We start from the raw sequence: 26,782 nt of genomic DNA on the forward strand, positions 1-26,782 counted from the left end.
CTCTGGAAATTTTCTATAATACATACTCTCCTCTCTCCCAAAATCTCTGCCCATTACTGAAAAGCCCATCATTTTATCAACACCCCCACCAAACCGACCATGCAAGTCGTCTCTGCATCTCTCATAACACCACCACCCTCGCCACCCTTCTTCCACCGCTCCTCCACCGTCGTCTTCCACAAGCTCAGGCCAATTTCAGCCATTTCCCCATCATGGCTCTGCCGTCGGGTTGCGGCGGCAGCGCCAAGATGTGTTAGTCAGGGTGGTTGGGGGGGCTCTGTGGCGGAGCCGGAGATAGAAGAGTGGCTGAAGCTAGGGAGGTTGGAGGAGAAGTGTGGCGGAGGGGGGAAGGGAGTGGTGGAGCTGCTTGAATGTTTGGAAAGAGAAGCCATTATGGGGGAAGATGAAGGTAGAGAGCCTACAGATTATAATAGGAGGGCTAAGATTTTCAGTACCAGTTCTGAAGTGTTTCAAGCTCTCAAGCAACATTCTGATGCTGCTCCTGATCCCCCACCAGGCTTGAATCTTGATGGTTCATCCCAATAAAAAGAGAGGAAAACAAGAAGAAGAAGAAGAAGGATGAACATTTTTCATATCATATCAAGTCTTATTAGAGTTACCAACTTACTTGACATCAGAGGTATTACAGTCCTTTGTAACACTTTCTATCTTATTCATCACTTTGCACCTTGTCTTCTGCTTTTTCCTCCACCTCCCAAATCTTCTTCTTCAACCAGTCAAATGGCTGCAAGTTTTTCAGTTTCAAGCAGAGAATAAAAGTAGTAATGATCATGAACAAACAGAATGCTGGTAGAAGAGTCGGTGAAGTTTAAGACCAATACCTGTACAAGCCAAAGGGCAGTGGCTGTGCCTGCAACACTCCATAGCACAGCAGCTTCGATGTTGATGGGATGCAGGCGGTTCCGGAGCTTTGGGCTGAAGAACTTCAACAAACCCTTCTCACCTGTCATCATTTCTTTTATGTTTCTGTATCTCTTACTTAGCTCAAAAGGAGCCATACATGTACCGATCTAAATGACATGAATCTTTGTATGTTCTCGCCACTTCACGGTTTCCTTCGTTGCAAACGTGTCTTCAAAACAGAGTGACAGATAAAGAGTCTCCAAAGCTTAGATGTATCGTTCATTTAATAGATAGAGACTAAAGTCCCGAAATTTCACAAGTGTCATGATCAACAAAAACGAATATTGTACACACGATAGAATAGCCAAGGTGGAGAAGGATATTTTGATCTTTCCTGTGTAGTCTGTAATACAAAAATGGAAAATAAGACACCCTGAAGAAACAAGCGATCAAATTGAATTTGGAAGAGTAGCATTTTTATCACTCTGTTTTGGTCGCCGGCCTTTGTCCGGACCACCGATGATGCCCCATGTCTCGAATTGCCTTTGCCGAGCTCTTGCCCTCTCTTTCTCTTCTTCAGATTTCGTTGAGTAACAGTGAGGACAAGAAACTCCATACTCCCACTGAGGAGATTCCATGTCGGCATCACTCACCGGTTGCTTGCACCCATAACAAAGCTTGAACGTGCCCTGTTCCAGACCGTGCTCAACCGAGACACGCTTGTCAAATACAAAGCATTCTCCCTCCCATAAGCTCTCTGTCTTTGGAACTTCCTCCAGATATTTCAGAATTCCACCCTCCAAATGATAAACCTTAAAAAAGATTCAGATAAGATAATGCCTCAGATTAATAGTACATAGGCCAGAAAAGTTCATGAGAGAATGCAGTTCGGGTGGCGTGGAAAAACGGTTTGATTAAACATTTTCCAGATTTAAATGCATACAACTCTTTCTGAAAAGTTTGTGATTTTTCAAGGCAGCGATTATCCAAGGAGTTCTTTGAGAGCTCTTATGAAGTGTGGCAATCATAAAGGCGTCATGCCCAAATTTTATTCAGAAGCAAATCATGTTATATAGAAATCAACAAGCATCACCTCTTTAAAGCCTTTGCTGAGGAGATAACTTGAAGCTTTCTCACAACGGATTCCTCCCGTGCAGTACATGGCAACTCGTGGAGGCGAGTTCTGTTCAGGGTTTACTGTTTTTCCTTCAACTTCTTCATTTGAATGCTCGCAATCTGATTTAGGAAGTTGGAATTTATCCTCTACCCAAAATGGAAAGTCTCGAAATGCTGGAGTACAGGGATCAACTGCTCTTTTAAACTTTCCAATCCTTGTTTCGTAGTGATTGCGCACATCAATAACCACCTACATTAACATTTAATTATTTAGCATGGTTCCCTTATGCCCTTCAACGAGACAAAGTCCAAAATCTCTGTATGCTCAGCCAGACACGATGACAATATATATGCTCGTTTAACCAACCAAATGCCGTTCCAATCGTGGGAATACACTTGAAGTTTAATAAATAATCAATAATCAAAATAAGTGCAGAAACACGAATCCGACAGAAGCCAATGGCAACCAAACAGCGTAATTAAAATTAAGACAAGTTACTAACAGTATCTGGGTCACTAATCAGTGCATTCCAGTCCCTTGGTTTCACATATTGTCCAGCCCTTTCAACAGGTGATACATCAGGCATTCCAAGAGTAACAATCTGAGAAAACAGAAGCAGCATGGGGACGAAAGCATCAATAAAGGAATAAAAATCAAAGAATAAAAAAAACCAATCCATGCCTTAATTCTACCCAAGAATTAAAATATCGATATCATATCGAAGTTTCAATTCTATGGATATATCAATATCAATGAAATATAGATATCAACATATATTGCCGTAAATCAAATAATTAATAATTTAAGTTCTTTTCACTCTCTAAATCAGTTATAGATCTAATTAGCGTATCTACATTTATATTGGTGACTAGAGGATATTTTTTTCTATATTTCATGGGTATTGATACAAGATAACGGAGATATCTATCAAACTTTGATATTGATGTTGAACCCTCCAATTTATGGATAAATTGATGTATCGACAACATTTTAATCATTGTTTCAACCTACATTCCAATTCCCACATTCTTATGAAAATATAGAAAATAAATTAATTTGATTACCTCTTTCTTTAATTTGACCCTGACATGGTCCCAACGGAAGGGTGCATCTTCCCCTGCTGCAAGAGGGGAACCGCTCGAATGTCCATGATGAATGGCTTCTTCTTCAGGACTAACAGGTGTTTCCACCTGCCTTAGTCCTTTTAGGCGTTCATCACTTTCAATGAATCCAAGAACCCTTTGTACAGATTCTCGAGATCCACAAATGCTCCCATTAATTCCTTCAGGTGCAAGAATGATACCTCCTGAAACACGCTGAGCAATATTAGTTTAGTAACATAATCCAAACAGAGCAGCAAAAGGGGTATAAATTTATAATAACAAATGAAGTCTAGAAACTGGAAAAGAGAACAATAGTTGTTTCCATATTGATTTAGTCAGTAGCTAATTTGTATTCCCTTCATTACTTGTACGGAGGAAAAAAAAGTAAAAAGAACAAGAACAAGAACAAGAAGAAACTTAAGGTCATATTTCAACTTAACAAAATGACAGGAGTTCTTTATGTTTTCAAATCACTACCAGCTCTTACTAGCGTACGTATTAAACATATCCAGCTAGTACATATATGTTCTTGCGAAAGAATAATGAATAAATCAATTTAAAATCTTTCTTCATCTATTGCAGCTAAGAAATGGTTGATTATTTACAATCAATTAAAGTTTGGGACAACCACGGCAGAACACCGCCATTTTCAAAGGGTATCTATAGCCTCAGTCTTTTCCAGCTTTGAAGGGTGGTTCTCTTCTATTTTATTTCAAAAGGGAGCTCTTTCCTTACCAGTAAAGAGTGGAAGATTTAACTTCCCTTCTATCATTAATTTCGAACCTAAGTCCATGTCTGGAGTTTACATGATCACAGTTGGTCTCTTCATTCTTCCAGAGTACTTTTGTGCAAGCTTTATTTCATTAAGCTTTTCACTTCTGCTACTTGAGCTTTTCTCTTTCCTTTCTCATCTTCTTTCATTAATGTACAGAATCATCAATTCACCCGAATTCCAAATCTATCACTTCACAAAACTAACACTTCCCCTCCCAGACCACAAATCACTTACGAAAACCCCAATATCATTTCCTGCCCCCATACTCAACCAAACCATATACAATTCCAACCAAGAAACAAACCAAATCAGAACAAAAACAAACTTCAATCAAAACACAAGACAAGACAAAACAAGTACCAGTTCCTGGCAGAGCTTCTTCAATGGCGACCGAAATTCCGCATGGTCAGGAAAATCAGCGAACTTATAGAAGGACACAACAACAAGAGACACTGAATCCACCTCCTGCGCTTCACAGGCAGTAGGAATGGGAACGGCGGGGGATGGCCCAGAGAAGCATTTGGAATGAGTCATGCTCCGAGTGGGCTTCTGATGGAAAGAAGAGAGAAGCGAAGGTAGAGTAGGGGACGGTTTCAGAACAAGGAAGGAAGGATTGAAGGTAATGAGATTAGGGTTTGAAGAAAAGGAGGAGGAAGAAGAAGAAGAAGAAGTGAGCAATGGCGATACCATTCCCAGGGCTAGCAATGGAGGAGCTCTATATCTGAGCATGGAGGCTATGGCACAACGAGCCGTTTGCCGCCTTCGCCCTCTCTTTTAACATTGGGCTTTTAAATTGGAAACAAAAGCCCAAATTACTTCGGCCCAGAAACCAAGCCCAATAAAGTGACAAACCCATTCAGAATAGCCCAATTTAGAGTCCCCAATAATTTTTTTAATCAAATTTACCTTTTTCTTTTTTCTAAATCTTTGAAAATTTCCACGTCATTTTATTTCTAATTATTTTCAAAATTATTAATTTTATCTGGATTAATACCCCCCTCAATATATAAATTTTAAAATTTTACATATTTATACTTATTTTCAATTTTTTTTTAGACCATCCTAATATCATAAATAATAACATTTTAACTGGCTACAATTTTATATGGGACGAAAAAATAATTTAAAAAATTCCATTCGTCCTCTATCTGCAAATTAGGGTTAGCTTGAGTCCTAGGATGATACAGTTAGCTCTTCACTATTCAATTGCACCTTGCAACTGATGGAGCTCATCTTCGTTCATCATAATCTAGCCCTTTGAGACTCATCTATCATGTCATCATTCAATACCAAGGTGAGCCTCGTCTTGACGGTCCGTAATTATAATGATAAACTAGCAAACTTTTAATTGTCATCACATCACATCATCCATAACATGCATAAGTGGAATGCTATGACGACCCATCTTGATGATCCATGGTTAAGGATAAGCTAACGAACCTATCAACCTAATTCTAATTCAATCTCCCAAGTCCATATCAGCTCGTGATGTCCAATTACGATTAGATCAATCCTAATTCATCAACGACTCATGACTCGTCTTTTCGATGGATTATTTGAACAAGTAAACCTAATCTGGTTAAAATGGGTCAAATAGAAAGTGGAGATCCAAAAATCTTATTCAATGACAATTTTCATCAAATCCCAAATCGAAAAAGTTAAAATCTAAATCCAACAAACGTAAAACTTAAAGCTTTAAATTCAAAGCTAACAAAGTCCAACTCCAAAGAGTTAGGTTCGAAGATAAAAACAGTTCAAACGTGCACGATACTTAAAAGCTCTATAAATAACGAAAATTTAAAATTTAGAGAAAACTCTAAAAAAAGACTTGAAGACTTTGAATATAAAAAAAACTCTTTATCGAACTAAAAACTTCAAAACACCCATTAAAGTTGAAGATTCAATTTCGAGACAAAACAACATAGTACTCAAGGACATATGCGAAGCCGTCCAGACAATTTCCTATGAAACACCAAAGAATAAAGAAGAAGAAAAAAACATATCTAAATATTTCCTTTTCCTTTATCTTTATTCTTTTGAATGAATAATACATTTTCTTTTCTAAAATAGACACCTTCAAGAGGAATAATCTTTTTCAACCCTCTAAATCAAATCTAACTTGTACAACTAACAGGCTGAGTATTCAAATCTCAAGTCTACATCCTCTTAGAGCACAAACGACCTAAAATCAAAGCTGTAAGGAAAAGATTATCGAGACACAATCTTGTACTCTACACAATGGTATGATATTGTCCGCTTTGAGTATAAGCTCACATGACTTTGTTTTTTGTTTCCCCAAAAGGCGTCATACCAAAGGAATGGAGGTAATATTCCTCACTTATAAACCATGATCTTCCACTAAATTAATCAACGTAGGATTCACTCCCAATAACCCTCAACGTCAATATCGTACGCTACAAGAATGGAAAGATAATCATATTTCCTAATTGATGCCACTAGCTGAAATCGACAAAATGGTTGGGCACACAATTTTTTAATGCTTGAATGGTCGATGATCATCGATGAAGATTGGGCCGCCATTTGCGACTTTGGTCACCGCCACCACAGCCACTCACCTTGGTGATATCAAGCGTTTTGGAGCCTTAAAAAAGTGCTATAGAGCATTCACCATCTTGTCAGCCATGTGTCGTCAAGCTTCCCAACGTCACTAGTATTACGTAATTACATGTTTATACCACACTACAAGCTGCCGCCTCCAATATCATGTCGTCTATTTCGACGTATGACTCTCTTATTTTTCATCTAGATAGACAATTTTTACTTAACCATTCAATTTATTTTAAAACATTTTTAACAAAATTTAAAATATTTTTTTTATTTATTTTAGCCTCTGTACTTTTAACTCGCTCATTTTAACAGTATTGTTTTTTGAAAATGACCATTTTGCCCATATTTACAAATTTTTAACATAAATTTTATATAACCCTTCAACACAAATTTGAATGAATTTTGATAACTATGAAAATTATGAGATAAAAATTTAAACTTTTTTAAGAGTACACCGACCAAAATTCATTTTAATAGTACAATGATCGAAATTAACCAAAATTGAAAGTACATGAATCAAAATAGTCAAAGGGTTTGAACTTATCCTCAATTCCATTCTACGGGTTTGAAGTCTTTGTTTTGCTTTGCACAGTTTAGCTTCATCTCGTTATCGAGATTGTACTTATTCGAATTTTTATCCTACTCATATGTATAAAAAGACAGGCTAGCTCCTATTATTTGTCTCTGGCACGTTATGACTAATTTTGCTATATAACTACGATTAAATAATCATTTTCATTTTATTTTTTGTGATTTAAAAAATATAGTTTTTATTTTTATGATTTTGTTTAATATTTTAAAATATCCAAAATTCACGCTCCACGGCCGTCCTACAAGAAAAAAGTAGTATTCGAAAGAAACATGACCTATACAAAAACTTTTAATATTCGATAAATCCAATATATTTATTTAAATTATAGAAAATCAAATTGAATTTAAGTAAAAGAAAATTAATTTAAAATTTTAAAAAAACTGTTCGTGGACTTTTTTTAATCTTATACTTTTATTTCATAATATATAGAAAAAAAAAAGATTTTTTTTTATAAGATTAATTAATTTTGGATATTCAGCTCTAAGCATGTTATTAAATGAGATGGTGACATTAATTGGGGTAAAACGCTTTTTAATAATATAATTAATTAATTAATTAGTGATAGTACAGTTATACTGACAGATATTATATTATATTTTTTTCTTTCTAAAAACAAAATAAATAAATCGAGTGGGACAACGTTGTGTCAATTCAGACGCTTTGGCCAATCCAAACGCAAGGGTTTATTTAGTATTATAATATAATAAAAATAAAATAATACTTTTTAAAAAATAATATATATTTTTCCTTTTTAGTTTTTTGTTATTAAATTATTTGGCCGCCTCTTTGACTGTAACGTTTTTTTTGTAATTTTTTAATTTGTCTAATTTGTTTGCAAATAAAAAGGGAAATTTTTTCGTGTTTTTTACCCCAAGTGGATTATATTGGTAGAAAAGTCAATTTTTTTTTTAAAATTTTTACGACAATTTTAATTTTTTTTAATTTTTACGATAATTTTACTGTGAATCGACCAAAAAAACTCAAAGTCAAGAATCAAATTGAATTTTTACGATTTGAATTAGATAGTTTAAGTTATTCGAGTGATTTGATCGTATGAACACAAGTAGTTAAAACTTGGTGCCGTGCGCTTGCAAAATATCAAAGGGTAAACGTAATGTTAAAAAGCTTAAAGACTTTATCTATACCGACACGATTTTAAAAATTCTAAAAGAAACTAATAATTTAATTAAAAAAACAAAATAAGAGTCATAAGTCCGAAAATTATATTTCCAAGTATTCAACTTCGCCCCGAAATAAAATAATAAAATTATATTAAAAAAAAAAAAAAACAGCTGTAAGCCGGTAATTGCTTTTGGAAAATATTAATGGCAGCCTCTTCCACTACCAAGCATCAAGTGACGTCACCTATCCTACGTCATCGAGTTACGTCACCACACCCTCGCCTTTCTCCCCAAGTTTCTTCCACACACCTTCCCCCTTCCCTACATTACTTATTCTCCTTTTTCTTTTCTTTTTTCTCATTTTCTTTAAATAATTAATAAATTAAAAATATTTATTTAACCTATAGTTTTAATTATTTAATAAAATTTTAAAAGTTTTAATTTTCTTTTATATAATACTTCTTTCTCCTCTTCATTTTTTCAATTTATAAACATAATTTAAAATTAAAATATTTAATAAATTATCAAACTTTTAATTTTTTTATTTTAAAATTTATCTAATTTTGTATTTAGTAAGTTATTAATTTTTTTAAAAAAATATATAGTAAATTGAAAAGGAAAATTGATAAATTAGCTCAACACAATGAATTATTTAGAAATTTAAAAAAATTGGATAAATCTAGATTACCTTTATCCACTTATAATTTAATAATTTATTTATTTATTTATTGTGTGGGTATATATATATATATAATATCAGTCACTCTTTCAAAATCTCATCGCCATTTTTCTTGGTATCATTTACATCAAAAAATCCGAGAGAACCAAATCGTGAGGGAAGTAAACATGGAGGCCACCGGTTATCGTCACCACAGATTGACGGCGGAGGCATGGAGGAGGATTATAGAGATTCTTCGTCGCGGCCGACAATCTGCAGCTCAGCTTCAGATTGATCTCCAGTCAGCGGCGGCGGCGACGGGGCTCAACAGGCTAGCTCTTGCCGACGAGGTCGAGAGTTCCTTCGCTGAAGTGATCTCCCTTGTCGTCTCCTCCGAGTCCGCCAGCTGTCCGGATCATTCACTATGCTCCGATCTGGATTCCGGCTACTCACGGCGAAGCCCGGCGGTTAAGGATCTAGGACGTGGCAACAAAAGAAGGTTCGTTTTAACTAAATTTTGTGCCTTGAAATGGAAAGAGATTAGTTTTTGTATGCAAAATTTAGTGGGATCTAATGGGTTGATCGGAGAATTGCAGGAAACTGGCTAACACGAGGACTGTGACGGCGGCGACGGCGGAAGACGGCCGTGCTTGGAGGAAGTACGGTCAAAAGGCTATCCAGAACAAGACCTATCCAAAGTAAATATATATCTCTTTTTCTTTTTCCGTACACCAACTTTCCTCTTTTCAATTATCTCGAGGTTTAAAAATTTGGTTATTTTATCTCTTTCCCAAAGTTAAAAGTAAAATTAATAGTTTTAACCTTTTTGTTTTACCGATTCAAAAATTAACAGCTTTGAATGAATCAACAACAGGAGCTATTACAGGTGCACTCACAAGTACGACCAAAGCTGTCCGGCCGTAAAGCACGTGCAGAGAATCGAGGACAGTTCAAAAATAATGTACGAGATCACCTACATCTCCGACCACACGTGTGTCCCTGCTTCTCCGACCGCCGACACCTCTTCTAATTCTTACAACCTCATATGCTTCTCCGATTCCCACAACGGTCAATTTACGGAGGGCACCGACGACGATGCAACAAAGGTCGGAGAGACGACGATGAATGAGATACATCTGTGGCCGGAGTTCAATGATTTTGAAACTCAATATGGTTTGTTTGGAGACAATGAAGATCCTTACTTTTTTGTTGACAGTTTCTTAAAATAATTTTTGTTTATTATTGTATACAATAGGATTGAAATAACATCCTAGAGATGATGGATATTGATGTAGATCATACCTTAATTTATGTGTAGTAATTATTTTCTTTTAATATATTCTCACGTTGGATACACCATTTTCATATGTATCGATCCTGTTCTTAATATATAAATACACGATTCAATATAAATAATATGTAAGATCTTACCCAATTAACGAATTCCAACGGTTCTAAACTTCTGTTATCTAAGACGTTTTTGGTTTAATCCCGACCAACTTTTCGTACAATCTAGGCTTAAAAGATCGACTCAAATCCACACACTAAATGGAACTAAAGCAGTGAAAAAAACCAATTGAGATAGCATAGCAGTAGACCTAAAATGCGTTGAACCAAGCTACAATGTACTAAATTGAACCGAAGATGCACTGAGTCAGTATGGAATGTCGTGAACCGGACTAAACCGATTGGGAATTGGACCATGCAAAATGGGCTTGAACCAGTTAGATTTGATTAGCCCTCTTCTTTACGTGCGAACCGGCACCACGGTTGCACTCGTTCTCCGGTGAACGGCGGCCACGATGACTAGTGATGCGCGGTGGTAATTTGGTAAATTTGGTTAGATTTAGAAATTGAAATATTAAATTTGTTAATGATTTTGAAATTCCGGTACTAAAAAAGGGTAAAGTATAAAGGTAATAGAAATATGGGTAAATTATGGACCTAATTGAAAACCTTTTTGAAGAATAATAGACAAATATGCGAATGTTCGGGGACCAAAAGTGTAAATTGAAGAAAGATTGAAAAATAATTGTACTAATTCTTCTTGTCGTCTTCCTCCCACTTGTGTTGGTGATTGCCGCCACATAAAGCGCCGAAAATAGAGTCCAAATTATTTCCTACCGCCGGTATTGCCCATTTACCGGTCGGCGACGTCTTGACCGTACCGTACTGCGGTGGATAGCCGCTTCTGCCACCGGAGGCCGACCCACTTGCTGAACCGACGAACTCCGTCGAAATCCACCCGGCGGAGGAGGAATAGACTGCAATTCTTGTGGTATGTGACTTTAAACGTGTGGGGACTGTTAAGGATAGTTGACCGTTCACTATAAGGTAAATATCTAGATATTTGCCTTACATTACGGGTTACCATATTTGCCCTCTTGCAAATATATTGCATTCATTTATTATTATTTCCTTTTATTACTATTTTCATAATATTTGTAATTTACCATATTTCTGTATCCTGAAAATGATTATAAATTAGAGAACTCTCACCCCATTTAGGTATGGTGATTCAGCAAACATTCACAGGGACCATCCTCAAGGTGACATCCTATTATTCAATTTAAACATAAACTTTCATTATTTTATTTTTATTTTTTATATAATGGTATGATACCACCTCTTTATTGAGAAATTTGGGTGAGAATTGACTTATAATTAATTAATTAATTAATTAATTAATTAATTATATATATATATATATATATATTATTCTTCAAATAGATGACATGATTAAAAGAAATTCGAAAGGAATGAAAGTAACATGTGCATGAGGGAGAAGACGAGTGACGGTTTAACTAACTGAGACTGATTGATTATTGTTGAGATATATTATTTATGGAATATATCTTAGATATTTATCTTAATATTCTTTCATTTATGGTTAGATTTATAGTATATTTTATTTTATTCTAGTATTTAATTATTTTATATTTTCTACTGGCTTGTATCCTATTTAGGATATCAATATCAATGATAATACAGACCTTCCCAATTTTATTTTCTATCTCATTCTTAATTATGTTGGATCAATTGGGCCATTTGGTCTGTTCAACTTTCCTTTTCTTTTTTTTCTTTATTTTTTTTATCTTTTTTTGAACTAGTTTCAATTGTATTAATATTTAATACAGTTTTAGGGCCTAACAATTCAAAGGAGGGAAAAAAAATCATAATTGATCTGACTATTTAATCATCGCTTATAGGATATGGGCGATTTTGAATGGTTATTGAAGTTAAGCTCGAGAATGGTTCAGTATGGCGTAGCCACCACCCTTGGTCCAAAATGGTAAAAAAAAAAAAAAAGCGAGATACTTTGTACATGAGTTATCTATTCATCAAATCCTTAATATTTCCTAAAAAGAAGTTTGTTCATTGTTGTGTGTTTGATATTTTTATATTTTGTCAATTTTTTTTTTATATAAAGGAAATATCGATAAACTTATTATGACAAGTTAGAAATTCATCGGCATACAAAAATGTCTGTACTTTGACTAAAATTTAATATTAGACTAAGAACACAATATCTTTATTGCTGTCACACTATCAAGAATTGAAATATCCATAAGAACGTTGATATATTTGTAAATTCCTTTTATGAATACACGTTATATATTAAAAAGAAATTTCATATATTAATCTTGATTTGAATATAAATATTAATAACAATAAATTAGTTTGAAAATAAAACCAGCTCAATTATTAATTTAAATATTTTTTTATGAAACAGAAAATATTCTTAAAATTTAAATCAATTAAATTATAAATTTAGTCTTTTTTAAGTGTTTTTAAAAAATTTATAAATTAGACACGTAATTGATAATCAATGGAATTATCATATACTTTAAATAAAAATAGATAAAATAAAAATTAAAAAAAAAAAGGTCAAATTGGACGAAACTTGTAATTTGGGGAAGATTGGAATAAGGTTTAGAATAATCCTGAATGTGTTAACATTTGAGCATAGAAAGAGAACTATTTTCTATGGTTGTTCTTCCGAAGAACGAGACGAGTATCACAGAACAATGAGAAGGGAGCTTTTGGATTTGATTGCTTTCTCCAATGGCTACATTCGGATCATCTTTGCGCTTGCCTTTCTGAGCTCTTCTTCAATTTCTCAACTGGCTGCTTCCATTCATCAATACCAAAACGAATCCTTCATCCATCGTTCCAATTCATTCTTCTTCCATGGCGGTAGTGAAGGTCTTTATGCTTCTAATTTCCACCCTCCTTCCTCCAATTTCACCGATTATGCAGACCAATCACTCCATGGAATGACTTTCATCAGGTAAATTAATCGAACCTTGTATATCTCGAGTCATTCTTTTTTGTTTCCCGATTTTCGCTACTGTTCTTTCATTTGATCAAGTTCGCTCCATTAGGGTTGGTTTATTTCCTCAAAATGTTATTTGATGATTGGTTGAAATCGATCGTTTTAAGTTTCCAGTTCATGTGTGTTTCTGCATGTGATGGAGGTGTACCAAAGAATTTAGATTAGTTATTGTTTGTGGGTAATGTAGGTTTGAATCGATTACATTTAGACGAACCAAAGAATCTGCAGAACAAAAGAATGAGATGCAGCAAAAAACTGGGTTAATTGAAGCTATAATTGTGGAAGTCAAAGACAGGAAAAAAATTGGAGGGGCATTTCTGAATTCTGATCTCATATGCTGCACCCAGAAGCTTGCTAATAATGGATCTTGCAAGTTAGGAGAGGTTATTATTAAGCAGGATTCATATGACCCTAATGGACCAAGGAGAATTCAAACTTTCTTTGAAGGGATAAGTGAAGAAGCTAATATGGAGCCTATTACAATTGAACTCAATAAAACTGGAATGTATTATCTGTATTTTATGTTTTGTGATCCACAACTCCAAGGTACATTGATCAGTGGAAGAACAGTTTGGAGAAACCCAGATGGTTATTTACCAGGAAAGATGGCTCCAATGGTAACATTCTTTGGCTTTATGTCTTTGTCTTACCTTATTCTTGGTCTTGTCTGGTTTCTCTGGTTTGTAAGATATTGGAAAGATGTAATGCAATTGCACTACCATATCACTTGTGTGATAGGTTTAGGAATGTGTGAAATGGCCCTTTGGTATTTTGAGTATTCAAATTTTAATTCCTCTGGAAGTCGACCGATGGGAATAACCCTTTTGGCAGTTACGTTCAGTGCTATTAAGAAGACTGTTTCTAGGCTGCTTCTTTTAGTTGTTTCAATGGAATATGGGGTCGTGAGACCGATCCTCGGCGGTATAACCACGAGAGTTATCCTTCTGGGTGTTGCATACTTCTTGGCTTCTGAAGCACTTGAGGTTGTTGAGCATTTGGGAAATGTTAATGACTTATCTGGAAAAACAAGGTTCTTTCTGGTGTTGCCAGTTGCTGTATTGGATGCTTGCTTTATCCTTTGGATCTTTTCCTCTCTATCAAAAACCCTGGAGAAGCTTCAGGTAAATTTACTTTGTTTGAGCCTTTTTTCTGCTGGGAGGATGATCTTATTCAGTTCTCTGTTCTGTATGTATGCTTTATAGGTTAGAAAAAGCTTGGCCAAACTCGAGCTTTATCGGAAGTTTACCAATTGCCTTGCCGTTTCGGTGTTGCTCTCTATAGCTTGGATTGGATATGAGGTGACTTCGTTTTTCTCTACTGCTAGGACAAATTGTAAAGATAAAGTCCAATGGTTAGAATTACTGATTCTTGTTTCTGTAGTTTTATTTCAATGCGACCGACCCGTTAAGCGAGCTGTGGCGCAGAGCTTGGATTATTCCAGCCTTCTGGATTTTGCATTCTTTTGTTCTCTTGGTGATTATATGTGTTCTTTGGGCTCCTTCTCATAATCCAGTAACCAGGTAATCATCAATCCCCTGCCTCCTTTTGGGAATTTACTTGAATCTACTTCTAGATCAACGCGGTTTTGCCAACCGGATCTCGGTTCAAAAGGGTCTTATCAAGAATTTTTTTCTTCTAGTTCAAAAGGATCTTGATCAACATGTTTAGTTATATCAATTTTTTGCTTCACTACCTTTTTATGCACTTGGATAGCTTTCACTATCTTCTACCTCCTTAATCTTTCTTTATACATGTGAGATCCCACGTCAGATGGAGAGGGGAACAAAACATTTCTTATTAGGATGTGGAAACCGCTCTCTAGTAGACGCGTTTTAAAACTTTAAGGGAAGCCCGGAAGGGAAAGCCCAAAGAAAACAATATCGGCTAGTGGTGGGCTTGGGCTTGGGCTTGGGCTGTTACAATACATTCTCTCCCGCGCAGAACTACCTACTCACTGCCATAAACTACAGCTGAATTACTTGTTCTTGATTGCTTTACAAGAGACGTAAAAACCAGATATTTAACAGACATTCCTTTTTTAAGAAACCCAAATGTTTATCAAATGAAATTAGCTAGTGTCTGACTGGGCTTCATAGATTCGCATACTCGGAGGACACTGGGGATGACGTCGACGAGGACGTCGTGGCTCTCACTGGAGCCGGAATTAAGATAGCTCCAGATTTATCCAACAAGCTTGAAAGGAAGGAAAGAAAGGCACCATCTACTACTGCAGATCTGCCTGTGTTTGGACATGGAGGAGATCTGGAGGAAGATAAAAGATTGTGATGCTCTCTCTCTCTGTACATTTTGTTTCATTTCTCTTACTAAGCTGCTTAAAATGGGAGCTGAATGTCTCAGTTTCTGTGCTTCAAAGTTGTACAATAACATCCACCATGGAGGGTAGTGATGAAGAAAATGAAGGTTTATAACTCTCACATCAACTAACTTCCATTGGTGACTTGAGCAAATCCTTGAAAATATTATACATTTTGTAGCTTCAAAGCCTTGATAGAATGGAAATGGAAGATGAAAGAAGCTGGTTGGTTTGAAGTTGATGATCTTTTTCAGTTACTGTTTGTGAAATGTAAACAAATATTGTAATTTCCTGCTCTCATACTCTACAATGATATACAAATATAGACTTTTTAAGTTTGTGCTCTTGTAATCATAGATATTTGGTTAATCAAAGCACAATTCGATTATCTCAAAAGTCGATAGTTTGATCTTTATTTACGATCATTGAACTAAAAAGAACTATTAGGTGTCACTTCTCATTGGTTAGAGTATAGCCCATCAAGTCTTGTATATACATCTACTATAACAGTCCAAGTTCACCTCACATTTTGCATATATTGTTCTCTTTGGACTTTCCTTCAAGGTTTTTAATTAAAACGTAACGTGTTTGCTAGGGAGAGATTTCAATGCCCTTATAAAAAATGTTTTAGGATCTCACAATGCTGCATTGGTTGAGGTAGATAATGAAATATTTTTTATAAATATGTCACATTGGTAGAGGAGGAGGAGAACCAAACATTTTTTTTATAAGCGCGTGGAAACTTGTTTTAAAACCCTTGAGGGGAAAACTCGAAAGGTTCAAAGAAGACAATATCTAATAGCGGTGGGCTTAGACCATTACATGCACCATCATAAAATTAGCAATTTAGACTACTAAGTAACTAATTAGCAATTTAGACTACTAAGTAACTGAAGTTATTGACCAAACATAATTAGATATGATACCACATAAGATATGAGTTTACTACTAAGTAACTGAAGTTATTGACCAAACATAATTAGATATGATACCACATAAGATATGAGTTTTTCGAGTCATAATCCGTTTTTTATCATTATTATTTTTAAAAATTTAACCGAAACTCTAATACGACAAAGAGGGAATATTCAAACTTTCCATCTATAACAAAGACTACTTATTTCTCGAGCATTCAGATACGATCCAAATTGACAACAAATAACTTAGTTTATGTATGAAAAATGCCAGCTCATCATCCCAACAATAATATAAAAATATATATTTAATATTTTTTAAGACACTATAATAAAGACAAATTATGAAATTTGACAAAAAAAAAAAAAAAAAAAAAAAAAAAAAAATTAAAACATAAACTAATAAATCATATATTCTCTCTCTAGGATAGGGATGAGAGAGAGGCGAAGGGTTCCAAGAAAAAGAAGGTCAAATTCATTAGGGGCTTTGCATTAAATTGGAGGGAATCAAGGGGGTAAAGTGGGCCCCACTCCTTTGTGCTTTAATGGAAGGTAAGAAATATACTTTTAAATAAATAAATAAATAAATAAAGCTTCAATTTCAATAATAATAATAATAATAATAATAATAATAATAAAGCTTTTTCATAAATCACCATCAGTTTTTCAGTATTTGCAGATGCACCCCTCTCTCTCTCCTCTTTTAATTCACCCAACTAACCTTCAATTTCATTACCTACTTTCTCTCTCTAAAATTTATTTTTCTGATTTTTGAAATAAATTCATCCCATTTTTTTTAAGACCAGTACAATAATAGTTATTTAAAAAAAAACATTTAAATTAATATCATTGTCGGTTTTTTTTTTAATTAAAAAAAAGTGTTTTTTTTTAATATTTGCTTTATAAAAATTTAAAATAGTCTCGAGTAATTTTTAATAAATTAGGAGGGACGAAAATTCGCTCAAATTTAATTGAAAAATTTGTAATTTTTATCTTTAATTTATGAAAATCTTGTGTATACACTTACATTTCATTATATTTTAAAATGAAATTTTAATAAATGGTATAAAATAATGGTTAGAATTTAAATTTGATATTTGAGTTTAATTAAGAGAAAGTTGGAAGATAATCCACGTCAGCATCCAACTAGGATCAGTAGATCTAAGCCACGTGCCACACGGCTTATTTAATTGTCTTCACCTACCTACGTGGTCTCTCTCATTTCCTCATTAAAAAACCCCAAATTCCTCCTCCTTATAAACAAACAGACAGACGCTCAAAAAGCTCTGTTTTCAACTTTCATTTTCAAAATCCACCGGCGGCGGCGACGGCGGATTTCCCGACGACCTTCACCATCTCTTCGGTGGACTTCTCGTCTTCTTCTTCTGGAACTGTTTCGGAGAAGTCTATTCTCTGTGTTCGTTCACGTGTTCTTTTTTTGTCTGAGTAATCTTCGCCCTGCAACTCACTTTAACGGTGCTCTGCCTTTTCTCTTCAACAATCTGTGTAAACTCCGGCGGATTTTTGTTTGAATGTGCTACTTTTCTGGCTCTTGCTGCTCCGTAGGATTACTGATTCTCTTCCATTTCTAGACGTTCTTAAGAGCCTTTTCGTTTTTTACCTCTGGCTTCTTATTCTAGGAGATTTTTGTTTTTTTTGTATGTGTAGAGGGAACTAGCTTAGTTTCCATAATTTTGTTATTACTCCGAGCCATTTTGAGTCGTTTATACGAGAAATTTGTCCGAGGTCTCTTTGATTGTGGTTTTGAGTTCAGTACCACTGTAGCAGTGTCTTCTTGCTATGGCTATGTTGTGTTGGTTTTGTATTCGAAGTTAGCGGACAATGCGAGGTTTGTTGAAGATGAAACGGCTTATTGAGCTCTTCGTCTTGTTCGTTTTGGCTCCACTCTGTGCTAGATGCGTAAACCTACCTTTAAACGACGACGTTTTGGGCCTGATAGTGTTTAAAGCCGATGTTCAAGATCCGAAGCTGAAGCTCGCGACGTGGAACGAAGATGACGATAATCCCTGCAACTGGACTGGCGTCAAATGCAGTCCCGGATCCAATCGGGTCGTCGAACTCAACCTCAATGGATTCTCTCTCTCGGGTCGACTCGGCCGTGGACTTTTCCAGTTGGAGTTTCTGCAGAGATTGTCGCTCGCGAAGAACAATCTTAGTGGAAATATAAACCCCAATTTCTCTCGGGTCGGCAATCTTCAGGTGATTGATTTGAGTGGGAATAATTTCTCCGGTACTGTTCCGGATGAAGTTTTTACTCAATGTGGGTCTCTGAGAGTCATCTCTTTGGCTAACAACAAATTTTTTGGGAAAATTCCTGATAGTTTGAGCTTTTGTGGGAGTCTTATTGCAGTTAACTTGTCCTCGAATCAGTTTTCGGGTTCTTTGCCTTCTGGGATTTGGTCTTTTAGTGGGCTTCGATCTTTGGACTTGTCTGATAATGCTCTGGTGGGTGAAATTCCTAATGTAATTGAGAATTTGTATAATCTGCGGACTCTTAACTTGAGCAGGAATCGATTTTCTGGACAGATTCCTGATGGTATTGGGAACTGTTTGCTTCTGAGATCCATTGATCTTAGTAGGAATTCATTCTCTGGGAATCTTCCTCAGACAATGCAGAGACTTGTTTTGTGTGGTAATCTTATCTTAAGCAGGAATTTGTTGGAAGGTGATGTTCCAGAGTGGATAGGAGGAATGAAAAGCCTTGAAACTCTGGACTTCTCTGGGAACAATTTTACTGGCCGTATTCCTTCTACAATGGAAAATCTGCAATATCTAAAAGTATTGCATCTCTCTTCAAATGGCTTTACTGATAGCTTTCCGGAGTCTGTGATGAAATGCCAAAGCCTTTTGGCAATAGATTTCAGTCATAATTTGATCACGGGTAATCTTCCGCCAACTGGAAGTTTAGCCAAGCTGCAGTTTCTAAACCTGTCCGGGAATTCTTTTGTTGGTCCTATTCCAGAAACTATTGGAGATCTGAAATCTTTGAGCATTCTTGATTTGAGCTCGAATCGTCTGAACGAAACCATTCCAGATGCAATTGGAGGAGCTGTGTCCCTAATTGAGCTGAAGCTGGATGGGAATTTTCTAGGGGGTGAAATTCCCTCTTCAATTGGTCACTGTTCTTCCCTTACAAATCTGTAAGCTTCCTTTTCTTCTTTACTTGTCTACTTTTTGATTGGTTGAATGTCCATTTGTATTTTCTAGCATTTATAAACTGTTTTCAGCTAAAACTAGTTTCTTGTAACTGTCGAGATTCAAGCTTACTTGTATGATTTAAAAATCGTGAGATCTCACATTGGTTGGGAGGAGAATGAAGCATTATTTACAAGGGTGTGGAAACCTCTCCCTAGCAGACATGTTTTAAAAACCTTGAGGGGAAACTCGAAAAGGAAAATCCAAAGAAGACAATATCTGCTAGCGGTGGGCTTAGGCCGTTACAAATGGTATTAGAGCTAGACACTGGGCGATGTGTCAGCGAGGAGGCTAAGCTCCGAAGGGGGATTGACATGAGGCGCTGTGCCAGCAAGAACACTGGAACTCGAAGGGGGTGGATTGGGGAGTCCCACCAGTGAGGACGCTAGCCCTGAAGGGGATAAATTGTGAGATCCCACGTTGGTTAGGGAGGAGAACGAAGCATAATGTGGAAACCTCTCCCTAGCAGACACATTTTAAAAACCCTCCATGGCATTTGTTGGATATATCTACTTGTTTGAGAAGCATTAAAACTGTTATCTCTTTCTTGGATTGGGTTGTAGTGAGTCTTATGACTTTAGTTAGTCCCTTTCATGTTGTTTCTAGTACTTGAAAGGCTGGTTAGAATCTGGAGACTGCTTAGCGTTTAACATGATCTAAATTTAACTAATATGTCTGATAGATTTATCTTTGTCAAACTTGGCAGGTTCATGTCACAGAATAACTTAACTGGCCCGATACCAGCAGCATTAGCCAAACTCTCTTATCTACAAAATGTCGACTTATCCTTTAACAACCTCAATGGAACCCTTCCAAAGCAGTTGTCTAATCTTCCAAACCTTCATATGTTCAATATTTCTCACAACGACTTCAACAGTGAGCTGCCTACTGGTGGATTCTTTAACACCATCGCCCCTTCATCCGTTGCTGGCAATCCATCCCTTTGTGGCTCTGTTGTTAACAAGTCTTGCCCTTCCGTCCTTCCAAAACCTATTGTTCTTAATCCCAACTCCACTTCAGATTCCATTTCCAGCTCTCTGCCTCCAAGTAATAATCACAGAAGAAATAGAAATATCCTCAGCATTTCTGTGCTGATTGCCATTGGTGCCGCTGCTTTCATCATCATTGGTGTAATATCGATCACCATTCTCAACTTTCGAGTTCGATCACCCACGTCTTCTTCATCTGCAGCTGCACTTGCATTATCTATTGGGGATGATTTCAGTCATTCCTCCAGTCCTGATGCAAATTCTGGAAAGCTTGTGGTGTTATCAGGAGAACTTGACTTTAGCACAGGAGCACATGCCCTGCTGAACAAGGATTGTGAGCTTGGGCGTGGTGGATTTGGAGCAGTTTATCATACTGTTCTGCGGGATGGACACTCGGTTGCAATCAAGAAGCTTACGGTATCTAGCCTTGTTAAGTCGCAAGAGGATTTTGAGAGGGAAGTTAGGAAGTTTGGGATTGTCAGGCACCAAAATCTAGTGGCACTTGAAGGTTATTATTGGACTCCCTCGCTACAGCTCCTTATATACGAATTCGTCTCTGGAGGTAGCTTGTATAGGTTGCTCCACGAAGCATCAGACGACTATGTCCTGCCATGGAACGAGAGATTCGACATAATTCTTGGGACAGCGAAAGGTTTGGCTCACTTGCATCAATCAAACACAATCCACTATAACATAAAATCCAGCAACATTCTTATTGATTGTAATGGTCAACCTAAGGTTGGAGATTATGGTCTAGCTAGATTGCTGCCAATGTTAGACCGTTATGTTTTAAGTAGCAAGATCCAAAGTGCACTCGGTTACATGGCACCAGAGTTTGCTTGCAGGACAGTAAAGATTACCGAAAAATGCGATGTTTATGGCTTTGGAATATTGATTATAGAGGTGGTTACTGGGATGAGACCTGTCGAGTACATGGAGGACGACGTTGCAGTCCTCTGCGACATGGTCAGAGTAGCAGTGGAAGAAGGAAAAGCCGAAGAATGCATCGACAGCAAGCTGAGGGGGAATTTCCCTGTCGAAGAGGCCGTTCCCGTGTTAAAATTAGGCTTGATATGCACCTCCCATGTGCCATCAAACCGGCCGGACATGAGAGAAATGGTCAAAATATTGGAGATGATCAAATGCCCATCTGAATTACAAGAGGAGTTGGGATAAACTCACCCAAGAACACAGCTGCAGTGCAGATTAACCCGAGACACGCTCGGATCGTTTGGTGAACAAGAATTCAGTGTGCTTATCTGATGATGCCAATGGAACTCAAAACTGTTATATCAAATGAAGCCAGCCTTGATTTTGGCTTACTGTACTTTTTTAGTTTATTTTTTGAAATTAAAAGTCACTGGATTCACTTCCACCAAGCTGCTTCCTATTTAGTTCTATTTCTTCCATTCTCTCTGGGCCTAACTATGATCTGCAGTTTTGTGTGATAAAAGCAGAGGCGGCAACTTCAGCAGATTCTCTTTATTTTAAACTCTCTCTGTCTCTCTCTGAGGTAACTTTTTCTTTTTTTTTTTTCGTTTTGTTTGAACGCTGTTGCTGTTCTTGCTGTTCTTGGCAGGTTTCTGTTGGGTAAAGGACAGGGTTTTGACTTGTCCCCATTTGTCAAAATTGTGGGTTTGCAGCCAAGGAACAGGAAAAAAAGTAGAAAGGAGAAGCTCCTGAGGGTACAGAGAAAAGATTCTCAAACAAAGAGAATGAATCCAAACTGGTGAGTGAAATTTAAAATAATGTAAAAAAAAAAAAAAAAAAAAAAAAAAATCATTTCTTGAGGGTTGAATTAAGCTTATAATATAACATATTTGTTGCCATTTTCTTGGGTAAATTCAAAAGGTTAGAATATTAGGTAGCCATTAGGCATTTGAATATAATTAATTCAATTTGAAATTCTTTGATTGAGACACGTTTACATGCCCGTGATAGTTGAGCCTGCTCAATGAGAAGTCTTTCACTTTGTCCTAGTTTTCGTCTTTCATGGTTAGTATCAGCCTAGTAAAGTGCTTTTGCCGTTGGTGTTTTTTTTTAATCTCCGGGCTTCCATTCAAAGCTTATAACACTTCTCCATCCGACCATATAATGGTGCGTGAAAAAGGAGAGATGGTCATCTGTGTTAGGACTCATAGTTATGTTCGAGAGTTCATATCATTTCATCAATATTGTCACTTTTTTTATGTGGGAGATTGAAAGAAACAGAATTTGATCTCAAATTCTAAAATTATGAAACTATACACTCATAGCAATAACAATAAAAGTAAGTAATTTGAAATCAAATACTAAATCAATTGCAGTTAGTGCATAGGAATTCGTTTTTTGAATTTATATTTTGAACGAGTTGATACGTCATTATTCGATAAAATTTAAAATTATTATTAAAGTTAGAACCAATTAGTAATCGACACGTGTTTAGTAGCAGATTGTGACACGTATCATGTCATAAATTGGGTCATATAAAGATGGGTCCAAGATTAAATGAGTCCGAGATTGAGTCAAAGCCCAAATCCAAATAGACTCGAAGACTTTTCAATTTTTTAAAATAATGATTTCTCCATTCAAATTAATTAAAGATTTGTAATTCAATTCTTTTTTTGTTAAATTAGAAATTTGAGGTAGAGGATTTAAAATCTGTTTAATCTTAATTTAGGGCTTATAAATTTTAAATATTCAATTAGCTGTCAAATTATAAATTTAATCTTGAATTTTAAAATTTTGAGTTTTGTGTTATTTTTAATTTTGCGTGAATTTTAAAAATTAAATACAAAATTATAATTCATAAAATTTGTCTCCATTGTTCCGAAGAACACAGTGTGATCTGACCAAAACCAGAAATTCAGCCTCTGAAATTCTCCAATTCCCCTTTTCCATTTTCACCAATTCCCAGCTTCCGTCTGTCACAAATCCCACTCCCTCAAAACCCACCATGTCCGATTCGCCATAACACACAATTTCAAATTCCATTCCGACCGCCTTTCTCCCAACAAGATGTCCTCCGAAGACATGAATGGGCTCAACTCCCACCTCGTCTTCCAAGAGGATGCCATGCCCTTCAATTGCGCCACCACGTCGCAGCGTCGCGTCGCCGACCCAGCTCCCAAAACCCGCGAGCTCTGCGGTTTCATGGACGACAAGCTCTTACCTGTCGACCGCGACCGATTTTTTGTTCACCAGGGCGAAGATTTTCGCCGGAGTGTGTTCGGTCATAGCCGGAATTGGAATGGTAATGAGAGTGCAAGAACTGGTAGTGGCAAAGGGTCGGATGAGGAAGATGATGACGATGAAGATGACGATGATGAAGATGAAGTCGATGACGGTGATGATGATGTTGTTGTTGAGGGGCTTGCTTCTTTGGATGATGTCAATAAGTGCACTAAAACTGCTAACCCTAACATCACCAACAAAGACATAAGCGATCAGAGTAGTGATGGGTTGAAGAATGGGACGAACAAATTGGGGAATGGGAAGCTTAAGCACCATTCATCGTTTGGTAAGAACTTTGTACATCCAATTTTCAATCCCCAAATAGAAACTATGATTTTAGAATGTTTGTTTGAATAATCTTCTCCCAATTTGAAAATTTCTGTAAATTGTTCTTATGGGTTTTAGGTGGAACTCTGTTGGTCAAGGATGGCTTGGTTGGCTCTTCAGGCTGTAACACAGGAGCTACTCGGAACGATCCAAATGCGGTTACAATAGCAGAACCTGAAAATGCTTATTATTCCCAGTATTTGCAAGGCACTGAGGGATCTACTTCTGGGCAGAAGGATTTAGCTATAGAAAATGGATGTGGTTTTGGGAGAAGGGATGTTTCATTTTCGAGCGAACCTGAAGAGTCTCTGAGAGCAATTCTCACCGACCCTGTGACGTGAGTTCTAAGTGTTTCAATTATGTTTCATTTGGTTCAGCCTGTCAATCATGTTGAAGTATGAACTTGATGCTTGCAGTTTGATTCTAGTGTGTTTTCATGAAGGAAATATGATATGTTCTTATATTTTCTTCACTTATTTATCCATCTCAGTTGTTTCTGGTGATATATTTACTTCTTCTTGGAATCAGGGGCGCTCTCATGGACGATGCAATGATATTGCCGTGTGGGCATTCCTTTGGGAGTGGTGGAATACAACATGTTCTTAGAGTAGTGAGTTACTGGCAAGAACACTGCTCATCTATGCCGTTTAAATTGCTTTTCATCATGTTAGCTATCATTTTTTCCATCATGTTCAAACATAAGAGATGCATTGAAACTGTTAGGTGGGTAGAATTCTGATCATGAGAGCCCCTTTTCGGGCCGTGAGAGTTATATAGATATAACTATCAAAGTTCCAAGGAATTTCAAAATTAAAGAAGATAACAATTTTTGCTATAAAAATGAGTCTACTACCTTATATGTAGCAGGCTTGAACTCGAATTTTGGCATCTATAAGTTCATAGCTTTTCAGTTTTTGATAATCGGACTCGAGTTTTGTCACGACTGAACTTATGAACTTGTATTTTTCAGTGTATCATGATGTAAAACTTGGCGACCTGTCTCTTAGCTGTGGGAATTCAAGTAATTTGGCTAGATAACCAGAATTTAGTCTTAGTGAGTTTGTCATGCATTTTCTTGATTTGGATTCTGAATACTCACTTTCTGTTGCAAGTATTAATGTATACCCATCTTGTGCACCTTAATTTGCATTGCTATATGGCTGCTCTGTTCATATTAATCAGTCAATTATTTTGTCGACCTCGGTTGAAATAGTTTCTGCATTTCTCTTGATGTCTTTTCAGAAATCTTGTTACTCATGTTCTCAGTCAGTTTCTGAAGATTCTATTGCTCAAAACTTATGTGAGTACACATTTCTCCGCACTTACTCTCAGAATAGTGAAGTAATAGATTGATATTCTCTTTGAACCTCGTTTTCATGAACATTTTCACGATCTTCGTTTTCGTGTCGTGATATTTTCATCTTCAGCTCTTCAAGCTGCAGTCCAAGCATTCCGCCGGGAAGAAGAACTGTTATTTTACCGCTCACCGAAAAGGAGAAGGGAGAGGTTTGAGCAGGTATTTGCTTGGTACCTGGCGAGTTCTACTCGTGGATTTATGTTTGTCGCACTTTCGCTTCAGAGCGAACGATATTCTCGTACTGCAACTGCTTCCAAGTTTTTAATAATCATTGTAGTGTTTGCATATGTAGGATAAAGGTGGTTATGGTGATTCAACTCTCATGGATACTCCACGAGGTCGAGGTGTTCAGTTTCCTTTTGCAGTGACAGATAGGGTGATTATCAAGGTGAGCATAAAACTGTACTCTTATTTAGTTCCTATATTAGAACATGTTGAAACTAATATCACAGCCTTAACGGATCAGGGGAACAAGAGGACGCCGCAGCGTTTTGTGGGACGTGAGGCTGTCGTTACAGCACAGTGCTTGAATGGATGGTTTGTCATTTTTTGTTCCTCATTTTACTTTGTTTCCGAAACGAGAATTTGGCTATGAATTCAAATCTTTCCAAAACGAGTAAATGGGGCAACGAAAATAAGATTGAAATTTGTTTTCTGCAAATGCTACCTGATCTTAGTTAACAAAATGGCATCTTCTTACACTACAGGTATGTGGTGAAAACACTAGACAATGCAGAGAGTGTAAAGTTGCAGTATCGATCGCTTGCGAGGGTTCCGAATGATGCAGCATCGAAGACGATAACAAAGAAGGTTGCACCGAATTGGCTTTAGACTCGCAATATAGATTATAGGAACTTGAATTCGAGATGGATTAGGAGCCTAGTTTTTAGAGGCTCATTATGTTGGATTTACATACACACAAAGGGATTGCTGTAAATATGGTTATGACAGACATTTTGCATGGTTGAGCTTGAGGAGAGGTAGGATGAGTTTTGAGATGTGAGTAGCATTGTGTTCAAGTAAAGAGCTCACCTAAATTTTGAGACCCGAGTAGCATTGTTTGGAGGCTTGGATTGTAACAGTGCGTTTTTAGATCAGAATGTTTCTATCTCTAGGAGATTAATTTGAATTTGATTGGGTTAATAGGAACTTTGGTTGAAATTTGAAAATGTCCAACCATAGGTAGAGTAGAAGAGATGGGAAATGGAAGAGGTAGGCGATGAAATATAGATCGATCATATAACGACTCATGCCCAGAATTCGAATTAGTATTTGAAATCTAAATTTAGTACCTAATAGCTCCAACATTCAATAATCA

The 26,782-nt window shown here is 36.4% G+C and overlaps 6 protein-coding genes across 8 annotated transcripts; 5 read left to right on the forward strand and 1 right to left on the reverse strand.

Annotated features, from left to right (window-relative positions):
- Positions 1–1,064, forward strand: LOC111447817. The gene has a single exon (XM_023087165.1). It carries the CDS (start codon positions 100–102, stop codon positions 544–546), a length of 447 nt encoding a protein of 148 aa, XP_022942933.1. The 5' UTR covers positions 1–99; the 3' UTR covers positions 547–1,064.
- Positions 1,065–1,117: 53 nt separating this feature from the next.
- On the reverse strand, positions 1,118–4,603 carry LOC111447816 (rhodanese-like domain-containing protein 7). The gene is made up of 5 exons (XM_023087164.1): positions 4,220–4,603; positions 3,046–3,297; positions 2,484–2,582; positions 1,958–2,230; positions 1,118–1,676 (listed from the first exon to the last, which is right to left on the reverse strand). The coding sequence occupies exons 1-5, from the start codon at positions 4,586–4,588 to the stop codon at positions 1,314–1,316; spliced, it is 1,356 nt and encodes a 451-aa protein (XP_022942932.1). The 5' UTR covers positions 4,589–4,603; the 3' UTR covers positions 1,118–1,313.
- Positions 4,604–8,908: 4,305 nt separating this feature from the next.
- On the forward strand, positions 8,909–10,137 carry LOC111446942 (probable WRKY transcription factor 70). Its single transcript, XM_023085876.1, has 3 exons — positions 8,909–9,297; positions 9,395–9,496; positions 9,673–10,137. The coding sequence occupies exons 1-3, from the start codon at positions 8,987–8,989 to the stop codon at positions 10,025–10,027; spliced, it is 768 nt and encodes a 255-aa protein (XP_022941644.1). The 5' UTR covers positions 8,909–8,986; the 3' UTR covers positions 10,028–10,137.
- A 2,578-nt stretch (positions 10,138–12,715) lies between these two features.
- Positions 12,716–15,794, forward strand: LOC111447888 (transmembrane protein 87A-like). 2 transcript variants are annotated; one of them, XR_002711333.1, is made up of 6 exons: positions 12,716–13,089; positions 13,322–14,255; positions 14,337–14,432; positions 14,515–14,654; positions 15,231–15,555; positions 15,630–15,794. XR_002711333.1 is itself a non-coding variant. In XM_023087262.1 (5 exons), the coding sequence occupies exons 1-5, from the start codon at positions 12,827–12,829 to the stop codon at positions 15,418–15,420; spliced, it is 1,623 nt and encodes a 540-aa protein (XP_022943030.1). In that variant the 5' UTR covers positions 12,716–12,826; the 3' UTR covers positions 15,421–15,792. The 2 variants fall into 2 exon arrangements, 1 of the variants encoding a protein (XP_022943030.1); XM_023087262.1 differs by having other exon boundaries at positions 15,231–15,792.
- A 1,805-nt stretch (positions 15,795–17,599) lies between these two features.
- Positions 17,600–22,346, forward strand: LOC111447792 (probable LRR receptor-like serine/threonine-protein kinase IRK). The gene is made up of 2 exons (XM_023087136.1): positions 17,600–19,523; positions 20,285–22,346. Exons 1-2 carry the CDS (start codon positions 18,205–18,207, stop codon positions 21,741–21,743), a joined length of 2,778 nt encoding a protein of 925 aa, XP_022942904.1. The 5' UTR covers positions 17,600–18,204; the 3' UTR covers positions 21,744–22,346.
- Positions 22,347–23,372: 1,026 nt separating this feature from the next.
- LOC111447538 (U-box domain-containing protein 62) lies at positions 23,373–26,543 on the forward strand. 2 transcript variants are annotated; one of them, XM_023086761.1, is made up of 8 exons: positions 23,373–24,066; positions 24,186–24,444; positions 24,636–24,717; positions 25,350–25,407; positions 25,535–25,623; positions 25,757–25,852; positions 25,931–26,033; positions 26,069–26,165. In XM_023086761.1, the coding sequence occupies exons 1-8, from the start codon at positions 23,565–23,567 to the stop codon at positions 26,143–26,145; spliced, it is 1,266 nt and encodes a 421-aa protein (XP_022942529.1). In that variant the 5' UTR covers positions 23,373–23,564; the 3' UTR covers positions 26,146–26,165. The 2 variants fall into 2 exon arrangements, with proteins under 2 accessions (XP_022942529.1, XP_022942528.1); XM_023086760.1 differs by lacking the exon at positions 26,069–26,165 and adding an exon at positions 26,172–26,543 and having other exon boundaries at positions 23,374–24,066; positions 25,931–26,001.
- The last annotated feature ends 239 nt before the right edge of the window (positions 26,544–26,782 follow it).

The sequence above is a fragment of the Cucurbita moschata genome, unplaced genomic scaffold (assembly GCF_002738365.1).
Source record: "Cucurbita moschata cultivar Rifu unplaced genomic scaffold, Cmos_1.0 Cmo_Scf00009, whole genome shotgun sequence".
Classification (NCBI taxonomy): Eukaryota; Viridiplantae; Streptophyta; class Magnoliopsida; order Cucurbitales; family Cucurbitaceae; genus Cucurbita; species Cucurbita moschata.